Source organism: Ambystoma mexicanum, chromosome 7p (assembly GCF_040938575.1).
Source record: "Ambystoma mexicanum isolate Mex_15411 chromosome 7p, UKY_AmexF1_1, whole genome shotgun sequence".
NCBI classification, from domain to species: domain Eukaryota; kingdom Metazoa; phylum Chordata; class Amphibia; order Caudata; family Ambystomatidae; genus Ambystoma; species Ambystoma mexicanum.
In genome coordinates, this window is record NC_090939.1 from 608,620,779 (window position 1) to 608,639,793 (window position 19,015).

General features: G+C 46.7%; 1 protein-coding gene across 2 annotated transcripts in view; it reads left to right on the plus strand.

Moving 5' to 3' along the window:
• The window catches only part of JADE3 (jade family PHD finger 3), a 566,198-nt gene that overhangs the window by 475,992 nt on the left and 71,191 nt on the right, over nt 1-19,015 (plus strand). For both annotated transcript variants that reach the window (XM_069636617.1, XM_069636618.1), the window contains exon 8: nt 5,133-5,249. In XM_069636617.1, coding sequence (XP_069492718.1) covers nt 5,133-5,249 — 117 coding nt within the window. The remainder of the gene's footprint in view (nt 1-5,132; nt 5,250-19,015) is intronic.

Below are 19,015 nucleotides of genomic sequence, written 5' to 3' on the forward strand. Positions count from 1 at the left end.
CTTGATGTTTTTGCCATGACGGTGATGACCATACCCAGAAAAGGCTAGGCTTGGAGCTGGAAAGTACCACTGCATATGACACAACACTGCTGCAGTTTTACTAGAACTAGATTCCTCAGAGTGCATCTAAAACCTTTACAAATTGGTATTCATTTTTAATAAATGATGCAAAATTGGTATTCATTTTTAATAAATGATGCAATCTACTTTCTTGCATTATGTCACATTGTACTGTCATGCCCATTTTCATCTCTAATCGCAAGGACCTCTAAACCTTAACTTCGCTCTACAGAAGGCAGTCCCCAGTTGTTGGGACATTAAGCTTGTTTCTGCCCAGCGAAACTGTGCGGTCTGGAGGCATTGACCATGAGAGAGATCACGTGGTTGAACAGCCTGGAGGGTTATTTTTGGCATAACATCTTAAACCTACCACCCTCCACCCTGATGGAGTATCTCCGGTTAGTACAGGGATTGATTTCCCTCACTGGGCATGCCTTAAAAAGGCCTGGCACACTACTTGAAATCTAGATTATCGCCGGCATGCTCGCTTTTGTCTAGAATTTGGTTTAAATCATAATTCTGACCACTCGCATAGAAGTAAAAACTTTGAAACATTGAATGTAGATCTTTTCCCTCATATATACTGGGTGCCTCACTGTGAGATCTTCAAACTATTGATTGGTAAAAAAAAGTCATTTGGCAAAACATTGGAGGTTTGGCATTGGAACAACAATTATCTACATTTGGCCAAATTAAAAGGATACAAGCAAGTTTCCAGTATTGTTCATAAATATAAGAGGCCACAGTATTACTTAATTCAATGCCCCAATCCTGCAGTACGCAGGCTTATGTTATTGTTACGGATAAACGAGCTCCTGCTGCTGACAGTGTATGGCCTACAATTAAATTTAACATTAGAGGCAAGGTTCTGCCTAATATGTAGGCTGGAACACAAGAAGCATGTATTCAGAGTGTGTTCAATTGGGACCTTGCTACATGTGCAACTTAGGTTTTGTAAATAATTGACAGCATAAAGACTAAAACTTTCTGGACATACTGCCTTAATAGTGAATCACAGTCAACATCTTGTCGTTGAGCCTTCTCAAAAGTAGAACGATGGAAGGAGGTCCTGGGCTATATCTGGCGTTTATCGATTTTACTCAAGCTTTTGACAGTCGATAGATTACTTTTATGGAAAAAACTCGAAGCGTGGGCATGTCCAAAAGAAATCTTGGACCCCATTAAAGCCCTCCATACGAACACCACGGTCAGAATTCGATTAAATTGTAAAAGATCCCTCTCTACAGCTATCGCGACAAGCAGAGGAGTTAAACAAGGATGCCCCTTGGCGCCTTCAATTTTCCTGGCATATATTGGAGAATATACACCAGACACTATATTGTAACCCCATCGCCAAAGTCAGAACCAACGCGACCATTTCTGATACCTTCGAACTGCAGAGAGGAACAAGACAAGGGTGCCCCCTGTCCCCGCTAATATTTGCACTCACAATCGAGGGAATGGCTGCATTCTTATGAACCAAGCACGCCTGGAGGGGGATACGCATCATGGGTAGACTTCAATTCATCTCATTATACGCAGATGATACCATGCTATATACCAGAGACCCCGAAACACATTCCTCCACCCCCCCCCCCGATCATGCAAGACATTGCGGAATTCACGAAATACTCTGGATACAAGATAAATCAAAGCAAATCCAAAATAAAACCATTAACCAGAGCTGTCTCACAAACAGAATCAATGACCCAGTTCTGCTGGTCACCCACCACTGCCAGATATCTGGGAATTATTATGGCAACGGATAAAAGCACATTATATTCAAATAACTATGGTCCACTATTGACACAAATAGAAACCAAGCTTAACCTCTGGGCGAAACTTCCGCTATCCATGTATGGCCGGATATCCTTACTAAAAATGGTGATTGTCGCAAAATTGTTCTCTTTAGTGGAATACCCATATGGCCAGACCCTAAATTCTTCGAGAACCTACAGAGGAGCAGCACACACTTTATATGGGGTGGAAGCACACCCAGGGCCAGTTGGACCATGTTGTGTGAGCATTATGACACAGGGGGCCTGGCGTGGCAACACCGGATTACTTGCTTTATTATTACGTGGCACAAGCCCACTTTGCCAGATTCTGGTTCCAAGGCACCAAACAACATGCTCATATACACACCGAGAGCTTGCTGCCGCCCCAAATGACCATCGGGGTATGCTAATTACAAAAGTCAAAGAGAGGGCGGGTGCGGACGCAGTGTCAACTACGGTACGAGCATGGATTCAGATCCTAAAAAGAGTCTAATGCGACACGCCCTACTGGCCGCACACCCCATTATGGTCATACCCCGATCTCAAACTTACCCTAGACTGCAATATACAGAACCGCTGGGATCCGGAGCGCGGAGCCAGACTGGGGGATCTTTTCCCCGAGGGACAATTCATCAGGATGTCAGAGCTACAGGAAAGAACAGTTAAAGGCCTGTTCCCAACATTGCAGTATCATCGGCTGAAGGCGGCATGCAAAGCAATTTGGCCATCATTCCCGAAGGAACCCCCGGTACACAAGTTCCTTGCAGACATGCTTACAACGGAAGGGCTCAAAAGTGGCGTCTCCGAAATATACAAAAATGTACAAGCGCAGACCCCCCTCAGTCAACACCATGCAAACCAAGTGGGAAGAAGACATTAACGTTAAAATCAGTGAACAACAATGGACACATTACTGTAGATATACTAAAGCCATCTCTATCAACACTAACTTCTGCCTAATTCAATACAAAATCCTGAATCATCTGCACGTCACCCCAAAAAGATGGCCAAATTCGACCCCACCAAACAACCAGGATGCCCCAAATGCGGAGAAATTGAAGCGGACGTAATGCACATGTACTGGAACTGCCCTCTGATTCACCAATTCTGGATTGAGGTGGCAGAGAAGATGAGCGACATATTGAAGATCCACATACCGGCGACCCCACAAAAATACTTTATTTGGAGACATTGTAAAGGCTTCAACTAAGACACGGACTGTTCGCAGTGGCAGGAGCGGTAGCCAAAAGACAAATACTCCTGAAATGGAAGTCTACCTCCTCCCCCACGCCCCAAACATGGCTTAGACAGCTGGCCATCACGCAAGAAAGCGAGGAGATGTATGTGCAAGGAGTACAGCCCCACTCAAGACCCAAGGACATATGGGCCCCAAGGAGATCATATTTACAAGCCCAGGTGTCGAGCTCAGATAAAGAAAACTAGAAAGACTTTATTAGTGAAGAGTTGTGAAAAGCCTCCATTATCAAAACCACTTATGTTCGTATTGTGTATCCAAATGTGTAACTGTATTTCGTCTGTTTATTGCCTAAATGCCATGTCAGAATTAAATAAAGGTTTTTTTAAAAAAGTACATTCATCCGTCATACACAAGTGCACAGCACACATGCCATTTTCAAAAACCAAAATATTATATAAAGTTATTTCAGGGTGTTCCATTCTCTCAATGTCACCCTGAACAACCGCTCAGAACATCAGATCTCAGAAATAGAAATTAAAGTTTGTGTCCACTTTCAATATAGTCCATGCTATCAATTCTATGTGAGTATCCGACACAATGTGTCTTTCAAACTGTTAGTGCATTTCATTCAAGGACAAATAATGCCAGCCTATATCCAGTGAACTAAGCCAGAAGGGGGGTAGGTTACCTTTTGGAGAAGGAATTCCACAAAAAAATGCAGACTGCAGAACACCTTGCCGCAGACACGTGGTTTGCAAAACTAAGGACAGTTAAAAACAGTGATTTTCAATATGTGCCTTAAGAGGAAAGCGATAGTACACCAGACAATTGTGTATTGCTGGTCCTTCCGAGGCTATTTTTGTGCTCTAAGAAAAGGAGATCCATACGCACTCTTTCATGGCCCAAAGCATACCCCTACTCCTAGTCTCCTACAAACCTACCGACGTTCATTATGAAGTTCCAGTTCCGCTTTTGATTCGTTTGTTCGCAAACCAAATTTCTGGCCTATATTGAATGCCTCTTACTATAATTCCTGCATGTCTAGTCATGCTCACATGCTCAACTGAAGCAGCCCTGTGTACCATCAGGCAAAACTGAGTGAGATTGTGTGCTCACACTACATATAACTCCTATGTACTTATTCTCATGCCAAGTCGCCACATGCACCACAAGGTGAGGCTTTAGAACACTGTGTATAATTTGTCTCTAGACTTTTGGCGCACTCGAAGTGACCCCTTCTGCCACCAGGGATTTCAATGTGGTGTATTTATCTATTTATTTTATTGAGCATTTGTAAGTTGCTTTATACAACCGAATTATGTTTCAAAATGCCACAATGCTTATTGGTGATAGGAACTTGGGAAATAATAACAATGGCAAGACCAATGGGGTGGACAAGTGCTGATGGAGGGCCTGAGAGGGAGGTGCCAAGCAGAACCAAGGAGAACCTCGGGCTCTGTGCTAGTACAGGTGGCTCTCAACGGAGGTATGTCGAGCCATCTAGCAGAGTCACTCGGCGCAGTGCATTGGCAGAGGGGTGCCGATATTGACTTGGAGGATGGACCTGGTATCCGGTGAGATACAGGATGATCAAGCCACTGGTCATAGCGGCAGTGGGGTGATTAGCAGTGAAGGGAAAGAGGTAGAGAAGTTTGAGCAGTGCGGCTCACGAGAGTTGCAGAGAGGCAGTTCCAAAGATCGGCACCAGCCCAGGAGAGAGACTGGCCCTCCCCCCAACCCCCGCCCCTGCACCCGAACACCCCACCCTCTGGTTGGAGAAGCGTTTGATTGAGTGTCAGACATTCTGAATGTGCGTTTCTGGGAAGCCAGTCTTTTCACCACTTTCCATGGCACTTTCTGAAAACGTTTTGTCTCGGAGGAAAGCACCTCCACTTCGTACAGATGACAAATAAAACGATTACTGATCATACTCATTACTGCTGCATCACCATATCCACAAATTAATTTCCATGCGTTCACCTATGCTTACATTACTGGTCTGTTTACTGAATTCTACTTCATGTTGGATGTGTTGTACACTGACTTTTTGTATGCTTCATTAAGTGATTCCAGTTGTACATTTTCCTTTGCCACAGGTGAGCATTGCTTGTCCAGAAAGGATGGAACCAATCACCAAAGTGTCGCACATTCCACCAAGTCGATGGGGGTTAGTCTGCAGCTTGTGCAAGGAGAAGACTGGTGCTTGCATTCAGGTGTGTGGCCAGTGGGCACTGATTTATACATGATAGTTAAAATGTTGAAACTATGTGGCCCCCAAATGTCATCAATTTGTTCCTGCAGATTTTTTCAAACTTGATTTAGGGATTTTTGTTGAGTATTTGAGGTTTGGGGCTATGGTTTCATAATTACGGATTACAGTGAGGTGCCAATGGACTTTGCAGTGTGTTTGGTTGAATTTTAGAAAGCAGTGGAAAACATGTTTTATTGATTAGTGCCTCTAGGGAAATGTAGGTTGTCTGTATAGCAACATCTATATCCTACCTTGCCTGTGTTTTTTTGAACTTACGTTTCTACTGATGTTATTGCCTTATACCTCAATTACGTAATGCTTTATAGCCAAGCTTTTGGAAAAGCCTGGAAAATATATTGGGACATTTAAAAAAGCAGTTTTTGTCAGGTTTCTGAAGAATACATTGCATTCTATTTTAGGGGGGGCCCAGAGAGCATTGACTCTCCAGCAGAGCTTTTGGAGGTATATCTTAGAAGCGTGCCAGTGTCTGTCTGCTACTCCTGTTATGCAGAGTGCCTCTTATTCTCCTCTAATTTGGCTTTGCCTTCTTTACAGGTGTCTCCATCTCTGAGGGGCTGGTGGCTTAGGGTCGTGTATGTGTGGCGGTGGGTAGGCAGGCAGTGTTTGCCTCCCCTTTCAGGCATGGCACAGTTGATGCCACAGTGTTCTGACAAAGCCCCGTAACTGGTTTCAGGGGGTGACCAATGGGGGGCTAGGTACCTCCCAGAGCTGGAGGGTGAGCTGCCCAAAAGTTATTTGGGGGGAGGGGGTGGGGGGACACTCACATGAATATCCATTTGATAGACAAAAAGGACCAAGGTCCATTCAAGAACGGTTCCCTGGGCTTCAGGGTAGTGGGAAGCCTTTTCAGTGAGAGCATATTGTTTCCTGTAAACCTCCCAAATACCATTCTTTCTATCAAGCTGGGAACCTGCCTGGCTAGGCCCTTTAAATTAACAAAACTCACATGAGGTGCATGTGAAATTTCACACATTGTCCGTGAAGTACCCCCCACACCACAGGATCTTTCCACGGTTGTTTTGCGACTGTTTGTGCAGTTTATGCCAAATAGCTTCTTAGACATGCCAAGGAATTTTCTATCTTTCTCTTGAAACGCCCCAAAGGGGTTGCCCAAGGCAGTTCCACAAACTGATACTTATACATGACCGGCCCAGGCAGCCTCCACCACATAGACACCCAGAGCAGAATTCAGGCCATGACCTCTGATTCCACTGCATGAGGCAGAGTAGTTTTGTAACATGCTGGCTCCCATTGGCCAACCAAAGCATGCTGTATTTGCTTAACTACCTGGCAGCCAGGTCTCAGGCTGGCGAAAAAAGTCTGTGGTAATTGCAAAACCACTCCTACTATGCTTACACATGCCTATAACAAACCTCTCAAATGAAGGAAGGCCTGTTTCATGATTTGAGCACAGGAGACGCAAGGGGGTGGCTGCGGTGGCACCTGTTGCACCCAAGGATCGCATATGAATTCCTAGATGATGCAAAGCCCTTTCACAGGCCAATTAGCCATTTAATGCCAGATCATTCTAGCCAACCAATCCCAAGACTCCCACTACTTTTCAGACAAGGGGTAGGCCCTCACAGGGAGCCGGGCCCAGGATAGTCCAGCAGGCTACGAAAGCCCACAACCTCAGTCTGCCAGTAAGGGTTTTAGGAGTATTTTGTGACGGGCAATTGGAGCAACTTGGATAGGTTGCATTAAGGCATTGGGAGGTGGTTGTAAGGTAGAGGTACTAGGGCAAATTCAATTATTGGTGGTTCTGCTGTCCCATTTTTGGGGCCCCTACAGTTTTTGGGTTTTCCCTTTTAGTTTTCTAGGGTCTAACTTAATTTTTATAGTCGGAGGGACTTCTTCTGAAGTCTCCCCGCCTACGTACATTTTTTCTACCTAATTGTCCTATGGTTGCCCATATGGCTCCTGGCAACGAGGTGCTTTTGAAGCACCGTATGTTTTCCCCCTAAGGTGATTATAGCACCCTACAATGGTTTTGTGGAGTTGGCTGGAGGCAGCAGCAGTTTTGACTTCACCAGGGGTGCAACCGATTTCTACTGCAGGAGTAGTCCAATGTACCTTTATGGTAGCCATTGGGGTGACAATATATTTTTTTAAGTCCTGCTCTTTGCCATTTACCTTTGGACCATTCCTGTGTTTGGAGCGGCCTAAATAGCCGTTATGCAAACATGGGATCACTTTGAGATCAGCCCTGCACCCTCTGTAGTGGTTTGTACTGATTTAGACTGGTCCCCTGCCTTGGACATGTCCATACAGTGTGTCGATGGACCAGATTGTTTGGTGGTTTTAGGGCCAGCCTGATTGGCCAAAACCTTTGAGTGTCTGCCGTTTGTGTGATCGGAGGGCTGGCTTACACCAGCCTATGAGTGAATGGTTCTATCTCGGTGAGACCCTGGTCATTCCGAAACTGTGATCGGATTTTGTTGGTTTATTTACCATTTTACTAGAGAATTCTTGCCACACAGCTGTACTGCTGGATTTTTAGGACCACTTTTAGCCATACTGGCCGGGCCCTGTGCCCTCAACCTTGGCACTGATATCTTCCTTTGGATGTCTTTCCTGGTCAGTCTCTCCTCTTCCCCATATCCCCTAATCTGCCCCCCTGCTGGATTTGTTTCTGGGCGATTTCGCCTCTGTCTTCCCACCTTGTCCTCTTTGTTGGAGTAGCTTCGTACTAAGCCTCCATAGTCCAGAAGTGTGTGATGTCACCATACCCCCGTTTCTGCACTTAGTTTTGCCCGTTGTGGGTCGCTTCCACTGTTGCCCCAATTGTAAGGCAGTTTCCTACTGTCTGGATGCTCTGTTTTGACTTGTGGATCTGCCTGGCTGAGTTCCAATGTCTTCTGGGGGCCTTCCATGTTATTGCTTTGCTTTGGGTCCTGCCTGGTGTGGAATCCTCCAGGAAGGCAGAATATTCGACCTTTGGATAGTCTGGTTCGTTTGTCTGGGGTTTGAGACCCTGGATGACCTGATCCTGTAATTTGCCAAGCAAAGGATTTGTACTTGCAGTTCCGGAGCACAGTTCTCTGAAACTGGTTCTGTGATGCTTATCCCTGGGTCCTGGGCTTGTGGGTTGTTATTCAGATTTAGCCTGGGGGTGTGTGGCCGGGGGTCCCCTGGGTCCATGGTTATGTGTTCTGCAGGTCCTTTTCTACCATGGTACAAGACTAACTTACATTGGCCCAAATCCTGCTTTGTTTCCTGCAGCTTAAAACTTTAAAAGGAACACTTCAAAAGGGTGCTGGATGCCGTCTTTCTGCACCTGTGGGTAGAACCGAGATGTGCCTCCCATTTCTCCATAACTGTTGCCATGCCTATTGGATTTGTCATTCACTCCTATGGGGAACTTTTACTCAACTATACAAACTCCTTTAAAGTGACTTCGGGAGGTACCCATCTATCCACTGCTGCTCCTGGGTTCCTGGGGTTTTCCATAGAGAGACTGGAATGGTAGCCTGCACCACTGATTTTCTGTTTATTTTTAAATACTTGCATTAAACTCCTACCTAGTGAAATGTTCTTGCTTACTGTATATGAAGGCTAGTTACTTATGTATTTAATTTATAAAGGTGTAAGGAGTATTTATGGGCCTGGTATTGTAAGACCAATTATATCCTAAATGTTGGTAACCCTCTAGGCATTGTTGGCTGGGTATTAACTAATTTCCCTCCCTCTAGGGGCTTCATGTTGTGTATTGTGGACATTTCTATTATGTACTAGAGGTGATGGAAATGAATGTGAATATTCTTCTGGCATTTTCGGTCCTGAAGTGTAAATGCGTTTTATTGTCTAAATGTTATCTTTTCCTCCACACCCTTTAGCCTTTTATGTATTGTGCGTACTGTCAAATAGTGGCCATAATTTAAGCTTAGGTGTGTGGGTAGGGCCTGCCTATGGCCCTTTAATGTTTTCCTACATACTGTGTCTTGCAATGTGTTTGGATGAACTCAAGTTACGTATTTGACCTTGTAACCTTCATTATAAAATCACACGAGATCTATATTGTTTTGTATGCCTACTCTCCTCCGGGGGAGTTAAGCATGACTATTCTGCCATAGCTACCACTGTGGAGAATTTGGTCTTCCTTTTATTTGGAGACTCTGTCTTGTGTTTCGGTAAATGGTTTTACATCCCTCAACAGGGCTGTGGAAATATTTCCCTTACAGGAAGTTTGTGGGGGAAGGGGCTGGTTGGTAAAGGAGTTTGGAGGATGGCGTTTTTAGGCTAGAGGGGCGGAGGCTGAAAATAGATCTTCGGGTAAATGTGAAAAATCAGGGGAGTGGGGGAAGAGGTGGAAAGACCATGGGAAGACAGTGGGGAGGGTGTGTCTCAAAGGAGTGATAAGGAGCCCAAAGGGGTGACAAAGGTTGTAAGGGAGTGGAAGTGGGAATGCAAGGAAGGAGGTGGGGCTCAAAGTAGCAAAGGAGCCCAAAGGGGTAAAGGTGGGGCTAAAGGGTAAAGTTCACCCCGTGGGCGCGGGTAGGGACAAAACGAAACTGTATCATCCAGCGAATTTGTGAGTGATATCCTTTCTGTGGCAGAGGCTTGTTCCATCTGGGAAGCTGTGCTTCAATCAGCGGTGTGCAAAGGATTCCTTAAGACACCTGGCAGCTTTATCAGAGAGCAAGAAAAGACCATAGTATGGGAAGCCCTAAAAAGCCTGCATTGAGAGACTCAAGGAGATAGAAGAGAGACTGGAAAAGACTGTGCAGTACCACGAGTGTGAGTACTAGTAGCAAGGAAAGGACTGTTGTTTTTGAGCTTGGTTTATTTGTAAAATGAAGGTGGTTCAAACTGTTAGTGTATGGTTTCTTTGTGCATCCCACGGACATGATCGCAAGACTGCTGTGAGTTTACATTTGCATCCATGCATATCAAAGACGTGTAAAGCACTGTTAATCTGTGAACATGCTTGCAGTGGTAGATTTAGCAGTAGTTTAAAGTCCTTCAATGCCCATAACTACCACAAAAACCCAGCACTTAACCCTCTTAAGCCAATGTAAGGCATGGGTTTTGTTGAGGAGGATATGTAAATGTGGTTGCATCAATTGCTTTGGTTAACCTTGGTCCAACACCACTAGAAATCTGAGGGCATTGTACATATTTTAGTTCTTCAAATATTAAAATGTCTGGCAATTTGCTAGTTGCATTATGCATCTAAATTGTATATTCGACTTTTGGGGGTGGGGTCAATTGTGGTTCCTGGATTAGCAAAAAATGACATGGGTTTTGCTGAAAGTTTAAAGATTACAAGGTATTTTGGTTGTATTAATGCATTTAACTGGAAATGCTATCAGCCTTCTGTCCAGCACAGAGCCCACTCACCTTCCCCACGAGGCTCTTAAGGAGCCTCACTCTACCGGCTCACAAGGTGAACCCTGATGCATTTTAGGCCCTCCACCCCAATATGGCATGCTACATCGAGCATTCATAAAAAAAAGCGAGATTGTCCTGTTTTGCCAGCAGTGCGGGAATCCGCCTACTGCAGCCACCTATTTTTGCTCAATCTGTGGTTGTGTGCTGTTTTCCACCTTAGCACAGCTGTGCTTGCATTATTGAAAGCCAACTGGGCCTCTTTCCATCTTGGCCGCTGCTTAAGCCTCTGGCACTGGAGTGCCTGTCCCTCACCTGCAGCCCCTGTTGCGATTGGCCATACCTTTCTGCTTCCGCCCAATCGGGAGCTGGCAGGCTAAAGTCCGCCCACAACACAAAGGCCCCTGTCTGAGCCTGTCTGTAGCTGGATGGAGCATCTCTCCCTGTAACTACTTTTGGGCATCACCCATAAGGACTTCAACTTGCCGTGGTAAGCAGCTATGGAACGCATTGCTCCAGCCACCTTCCTTGACACTATCCATGTTGAAACTGTTGCCTGTTCCTGTCCCCACTGCCTATCTGTAACTCTAAGCTAGCAACATTCCACCCTCTCCGTCCACCCCTCCTTCCCTCATCCCCATCCTCTACCCCCAGGAGTAGCACCGCCCTGTGCCCCCCTCTCAAATCTTTTAAAGGGGGCCACCAGCTTCACTTAGCTACCCTCAATACTCGCTTTGCTGTTAAACACTCCTCTGTCATCTGTCACCTCCTTGAAGACCTTGACGTCCTCGACCTCACTGAGACATGGTTCAAGGCCAGCTCTGTCACTGCTTTTGACACTCTTCTTCCTGAAGGCTGAAAGATCATGTCCAACCCCAGACCCTCCCAATCTGGTATTGGCTCTGATCTTCACTAAGTGGGTTTCTGTCTCCATCATCCCTACTCAATCCTACTCTTTCTTTGAAAGCCTAGTCTGCGGGGGTTCTGTTATGTTATGGCAACTTGTAAAGCGCACGGTCGCCCAAAGGCATCATGGCGCTAGAGAGGAGATGCCGCTAAACCAGGGGAGGGCACCGAACCAGACTGGAAAAATCGAGCTCAGAAGAGATAGGTCTTCAAAACCTTACGAAAAGCTAGATGGTCCGAGCAAGATTTTATAATAGATGACATGCTGTTCCAAAGTTGGGCTGCTGTGATGGAGAAGGAATGCCCTCCCAGCCAAGAATGGCGGAAGGGGTGTAGACATATAAAGCAGGCCGAGCTGGACCGCAGCAGGCGGTTTGGAACATAGCGCTCACATTTTATACGTAAATACTCTGCACCCTGACTGTGCAATGCCTGGTGCTCAATACAGAGGGCTTTGAACTGAATACATTGTGCCACAGGGAGCCAGTGGAGGGAACGTAGCACCGGGGATATATGAGACCCATAAGGGGTACCCGTTGCCACCCTAGCTGGCAAATTCTGAAGGTGCTGTAATCTAGCTACTAACCCCTTGGGTTGTGCCAGATACAGGGAGTTGCAATAGTCAAGCCTACTTAGGATCATAGCTGCTAGTACCGGTGGACGCATTGTGGCTGGAATCAAATGGAGCACTTTTCTTAAGATGGAACACTGAGGACACTTGGGCTGTCAGAGAAAGGTCAGCCGACATAGTCACCCCGGAAGAGGTCCCAGAGACAAAGGCCAGAAAGAAGAGATCCAGAGTGAGGGGTCAGCGGGGTGGGGGGAGAACCCAGCTCCTCCAGTTTTGTCCCAATTCATTTTCAACCAGTTATAGCCCATCCACTCTCCAACGGCCGCCAGGCTCTTATGTAGGCATGCAGACACCACATCCTGATCCAGGTCTAAACGGATCAGCAACTGGGTATCGTCTACATACGAGTAGGACCTGATGCTGACGGAGCGGATGAGGTGAACCAGCAGAAAGATGTAGATGTTAAAAAGAATGGGGGACAAAGCAGATCCCTGAAGGACACCACAACTCGGAGGTGAAGTTTTGGAAATAAAAGGTGGAAGGGAGAGAGTTTGCGATCTGTCATCCAAAAAGGAGCCAAACCAGGCCAATACCTGTTCAGATATACCAATCTGGGCCAGATTGGCATATCTGGTTCCATCTCCCCTTCTTTTCTCTGTTATATCTTGCTACCATCTACAGACCACCCAGTCCTTCCTTCCCTGCTCCCTCTTCCTCTGAGTGGGCTGACCTCTCTTCTTGCCTCCTCCCACAAACGTATCTTCATTGGCGACTTCAACATCCATCTGGACTCCCCTGATGTGGCCACTGTTCTCTTCTTTGACCACTGCAACACTCTCTCACGATCCACCCCTCTGGCCCAATCCACTCTGCAGGGCAAACCTTGGATGCTTTCATCTCAACAGACATCCCTCTTTTCAACCCCCTCACTACTCCGCTCTCCTGGTCTGACCACTCTCTCCTCTATTCCTTCCTTGACCTCCCCTGTCCCCAGTCTCCTCCCCCCGCACTGCCAGTCTCCTTATCGGTTTTCGACCGATGAAGCGTGTGTCAGTCGCTGCTTTTGCTTCCTCCTTCATTCCTCGCCCACCCCCTTTTTGGACTCTCCTTCTGACTCTGTCCTAACTAACCTCCATATATCAAGGACATCCTGCCCCTGTTATGAGGATCTGCATGAAGCCTGCCTCCAAATTCAACTCTTGGTATGACTCTGACTTAGCCGCTTTGAAACGAAAGTGTAAAGCGGCACAGCAGAATTCGCAGACATCTAGCTTATCCCCTGACAATTTGGCCTGCTGTCTACTCCAAAGGCAATACAGCCTTTCCATCTGCTCCAAGAAAAGAGCTCATGTCCAAGCTTGCATCTGTGGCGCCACCAATAACACGGCTGAACTCCTTCAAATCTGCAAGGAACTCGCCAATCCTACCACATTCTCCTCTTCTCCTGCCTCCCAGGCCTTATGCTCTGCACTGGCCTCCCACCTTTCCTCCAAAACTCTTGACAACCTGTCCTCTCATCTGCTTCCCCCCACCTCTCTCCTTCTCTCATCTATTTTGGTCCCCCTCAACCCTCACTCTCTCCCATTGCACCAGATGAGATCTCAAGTTGCCCGCTCTATGAAAGTCTCCTCTAAACAGGTGCTACCCTGTTCCTCCAGATCCATCAAGGACAACATCAACACGCTCGCCCCTGCCTTGGCTGACCTCTGCAACCACTCTTTTGCCACAGGCTCTTTCCCTGAACCCCTCAAGCACTCACTTGTGCACTCTCTCCTAAAAAAAGCCATCTGTTGACCCCTCTTGACCGGCTAACTATCGACCTATCTCGATCAACCCTTTCTTGTGCAAACTCGCAGAGAAGCAAGCTGATCATCCTCCAACTGACCCTCCACACGGAAAATGGCGCTGAAACTGCACTCCTGCATACCTGAGAAGACCTCTCTAATCTAGACTCTAACACGCCTTCTGTTCTGATCCTCCTCAATCTTTCCTCTACTGTTGACACCGTCAACCACTCCATCCTTATAAACCATCTGTGATACCCTAGGCATCACGACCGGTCACTGGCGTGGCTTACTTTTTTCCTCTAACAGACCCTCCCAAGTGCAAATTGGTCATTTTCTCTCCTACACCTCACTCTCTACTCTCCTACTCCTCCTCTTCTTCTTCCTCCTCCTCCTTATGCCGGCCTGCCTGACTGCTATTCAGGGATGATTCTCTGACTCAATGCCAACAAGACGGAGATCCTTCTCATTGGGATGCCTGCTCCTAGTTTCCCCCTCACTCTCTGGCCAGACTCCTTGGGTACCCTCCCCTCACCCACTTGTGAGGCAATAAACCTTGGGATCCTCTCTACACATCACAGACCTTGCCAAGAAGTCCAATTTTCAGCTTCATCTCCTCCGGTGTATTCTATCTTCTCTCACCTTCCCCCAGAAGCTCAATGTCTCCAGAGCCCTGGTTCTCGAAGCCCGTTTTCTGAGCCCTTCCCCCAGAAGCTCAATGTCTCCAGAGCCCTGGTTCTCGAAAGGCTTGACTACTGCAATCGCCTCTTCCTCAACCTTCCTCTTTCCTCCCTTTGCCCCCTCCAACTAATCCAGAATAGGACTTCGAGACTTATCCTTGGCCTCAAGCCCAGGGACCGCATCTCTCAATCCCTAAAATCTCTCCACTGGCTCCCGGTGACTGCATGGATCAAATTCAAGACCCTCTGCATCATCCACAAGGCTGCCTGGGACCTCTCTACAGCCAGCTCAATCTCCCAAAATACCTCCCAACCAGAGTCCTTCGGTCTTCTGGTGTCCGCTGTCTGCAGGTAAAACGTTTCTCCAAGCAGCGAGTGGGAGGTAGAGCCCTTTCCTCGACTTGCACCTCCCTCTGGAACAGTCCCTCCCCTCCCCAGACTTGAACCGGATCTTAAGTTCCAGAAACATCTCAAGACCTTCCATTTCTCCTCTTTCTCCCCTCCCCCTCCCGTGCTAAACTCTCCATCTGCCGCTGGACTGGGGCCTGTTCCCTTCAGAGTCATACAAGGGCCAGACCACCCACAACCAGTCGTCGCCGCCCTCCTTCCCCACCCCAGCAGCCTCTTCCAGCACTTGCCCATGTGCTCCTTTTCCCACACTATCCCAACTTTGTCCTGTCAACTGGACTCCTCCCCCACTCCCTCTTTTGTCCTGGCACTTGCTGCCCCAGCCCAACCAGCACCTGCCTCCCCCACCTATGGGTGCACCCCACTACCTCCCTCCCCCTTTCACTATCTCGTCATGCACTGCATAGTAGGATTGTCACAAGACCAATATAACCATTTCTTTGTTGTATTCTTATGATTTACCATGTCACCCCCCCCCATTCCCCTCTTGTCTTGTGGCACCTGGAAACACCTGTGTATAGGCGCCATACACATGCCCAATAAATAAACCGAAAATTGCCTCTCATTTGATTGGATGGCATAGTAGACATTTGCCACAGTCAACCTTTGCCGTCTATGCCTTGGGGATGAGATCCAACCACCATCCCAGTCCGAGTGTCAGGCAGTCTCTCAGGGGGAAGGGTAGGCAACCACCTTACTTAGTAGTAGCTGCTCCTAGAGAGATCGCCGGTCAACTTACCCTTCTTGGTGTCGGAGCAATCTGATCAATCATGGTCCTTTGAGCATCCACAGTGTCCCAATTAATGGACAATCTGGTATAACGCCAGCAGCCTGGGACTGGAGATCAGGGCAGCCCCTTTGAGACTCTCCTATAATTAACCCTGTTGGATGGTGACCCAAATTGATGTAGGCTAGAGGATCTGACCAGACCTGTGTAGCTGTACCCAGCCCCACTGGTTTGCGTGGGCCGCTAAAGTAATGAAAGCAGGAGCCCACATTGGGTATTTCTGTGCAGTCATCGCCTGACTTGGTTGGGGAGGGGAGAGGGTGCCTATCACAGCAGTATGGTGTAGCGCTGAATGAGCTCACCATCAGGCCTCGTTCATGCAGCTGACCAGCCGGCCATTTACCTCCTGCTCCACCTCAGTGTACCTGCTATGAAACCTAGATTTAAATCCCGCTCCAGGGATCTTGGGGTGGATCGTCAAAACGCTTGATAAGAGAATTTCAGTTTCAACAGTGATTTTCATTTTTTTTTTTTTTCCTCCTTTCTTTTTTCATGCTGGCGAGTGAATGGATAACATCCTATGAGACAAAGGGGTCTTTCCACAACAAAGTAAAGTGTACTCCCTTGGAATAGTTCAAGGAGCAGTGTTCAAATGGTACAAATGCTAGTCTCCAGGGTTTTCCTACCGTAGGGGTATTGGTCTGCCTAAGGGTCTCTAACAGAACAGTTTTTTGTAATCTAGTGCCCAGTCATGTCTTAGATCAAAGTATCCTATATTTAGTGGCTTCCCCTCTCAAGTGTCCATCTTGTGAATACAGTGCTGAACCTCTTCTTTCCCACAAGCCATTTCACCAGGGCACAGTGGCCCGCTTGCGATTTGTAATCCATCCAGGAGGATAGTGTCTGGTCTAATTGCTTGCTTTTCTGAAGTTATAGGGTGCAGGTAACTATAAGGGATATGGCATATTTCCCAGTTAAAATAAGAGTCTGCTTCACTTTTCGTTGGCAGCCTGGGTCAGGAACCCTATTCACCTCCCACTCCAGGAAGCATCCTGAAGTTGTCTCCACTGATTGTCTCTTCTTTAGGCATATCCAATCTCTCTCTAAGTGAGCTCTCTGGCAACCTCAATGCTAAAGGTCTCCTCAGCTGCTCCTTCTTGGCCCTTATCATCCTCTCCAAGCATGGCTTCTTTCTGAGGCTCTCCTTCTCTACTCTTTATTGATCTTTAAACTTCCTGCTGTGGGCTTTTGGTGTGTTATAGTTTCTGATTGTCCCCTTTAATTTTAAAAGCCTTGTGAACACGTTTGGATCTCCGAGAAGTCTTCCCCCCTTTCACTGTGCTTGCTTTCTTAGCTAAGATGTTCCAAGCTCAGCTCCTCAAATGGCATCCGCTTCACAGTTTGTCCCTGTGCACCCTCCTCGTCCCTGGTTTACGAGAATCCTGAGGTGACCGGGTTGGTTTGAGTGCTTGAGCATCATGAGTGATCTTTGCCTCTGTGCCTCCACCCGCTCCTGGCCCCATATCCCCTTCCCTCTCTCCCTGAGAGAACTGATGTGAAGGTCACTGTCCCGTGGGTCCTTGGTTACTGCCTTTTATGATTGTTGCCCAGCGTTGCTTCTTCGAGGAGTGGAAAGCTCTGGAAACAGGAATCATAGACTCTAGTTGTAGGGCTACTTCTTGTCTGTGACCGACTTCTAAAGATATGTGTATGTGCATATTGACACTATGGAGGTGTGGCTTCACCTACAACAGAGGGGGTGCACACCCTCTTGCTACTCAAAGCAGTATCACTTGGGTTAGGCCATGTATCCAAAGGTTGAAGATCAGTTACTCTCCAAACGCTGTACTACCTACATGTAGCTCATATTTATGTTAAGATTTCTGCCGTGCACCGCTACCATTTTCATGGTCTCCATTTGCCTGGGCGGATCTCGAAACGAAGTGTTTTTGTTGCCGAGATATGTGTTGGAAGGTGGGTATGCAGAGAATTGACAGTTTTTAGTAGGGTTAGTCTGCTCTGAGTCGTTCTTTTTCTGTGCGTAGGGTTGATATGTTGGTTTAATCTATTCTATGGCAGTGGTCTTCAAACCAAGGCCCCCCTGAGTAAAAAATAAATTGTTTGGGACCCCCCGCCCTACCCCACCCCTCTGTGTTGGTGTTATTTTTATTTGATAGAGATGGCTGCAGAATGCGTGGTGCCATCATTTTGAATTGGTATGTTGTTGGGGAGACAGACAGGACAATCACTTCCAATCCAAACATAGAAACTGTGCAAGTAAACACAAAATTCTCCAGTAGGGTTATTTTCTCAAAATACATACATTCCTATTAGTATATTCAGCAGAAGGCAGTTTGATTTTACAGAGCAAGTACTAATGGGAAGGGTGGGCCTGTTTCTCTGCAGAACGTGAGTCAATGTGTGGCTTTATTTTTGAGACCGCCACTCTGAGGTTGTCCTCCACTTCCAGCCTTATGCTGTATTTAGTTTTCAGTACAGCCAATGCTGAAAAGCCTATTTCGCACAAGTAGGAAGACCCAAACGGTAAGAGACTGTATAGCAGACCTTGCCAATGTAGGATACTCCAGGATTACTTTCAGCCAAAAGTCACCCACTAGATTGTTCCTAAATTCAGATCTTCAAATGGAAGATGCACCACTCCCTCTGCCAGAAAAGGCTGCATCACACAATCATTAATGCCAGCATTTTCTCAGGGAAGTATTTATCAAAGCTGGACCTTAATGTTAGGTGACTTGTGATTGGTTCTAGGGCATGCCACAAGTTGTACTGTTTCCTCAACTGCTTCTGCAAGCAATGGGAACTGAACTGCTACTCCAGCTCCAATTGTGCTTTTCCAGAGGTCTAGCTTCCTCTTGAAGGCAAATAATGTTGTACTAATTGTAAATGAATAGGCATTATCTCCTTGCAAAGACATATTGGGGGTATTTAGCTTATCAAAAAGATCAGCAAGGTATGTCAAGAGCATAAGCCAGCGGAGATCACACAGATGGTTTGCTTTGCCAGTGTCCACATCCAAAAGGATTTGCCAGGACAAATGGCACCAATGAGATTCCTGTATACTTTGCATTAAATCACAGAGCATTTCAGGACTAGAACAGTGATCAGAGCTCTACATTTGATAAACTAGTCTGTGATAAAAGGATTGTATGTGTGACTCTCTAAATGCATAACTGATGCATGGCTTGGTGCTCGCATCACGATTCACAATAATCACCCTAAAATTAAAATGGTTGTAACCATGAACCATACATGCTCATTTGGACAGCTCAAGTTTTTGGATGC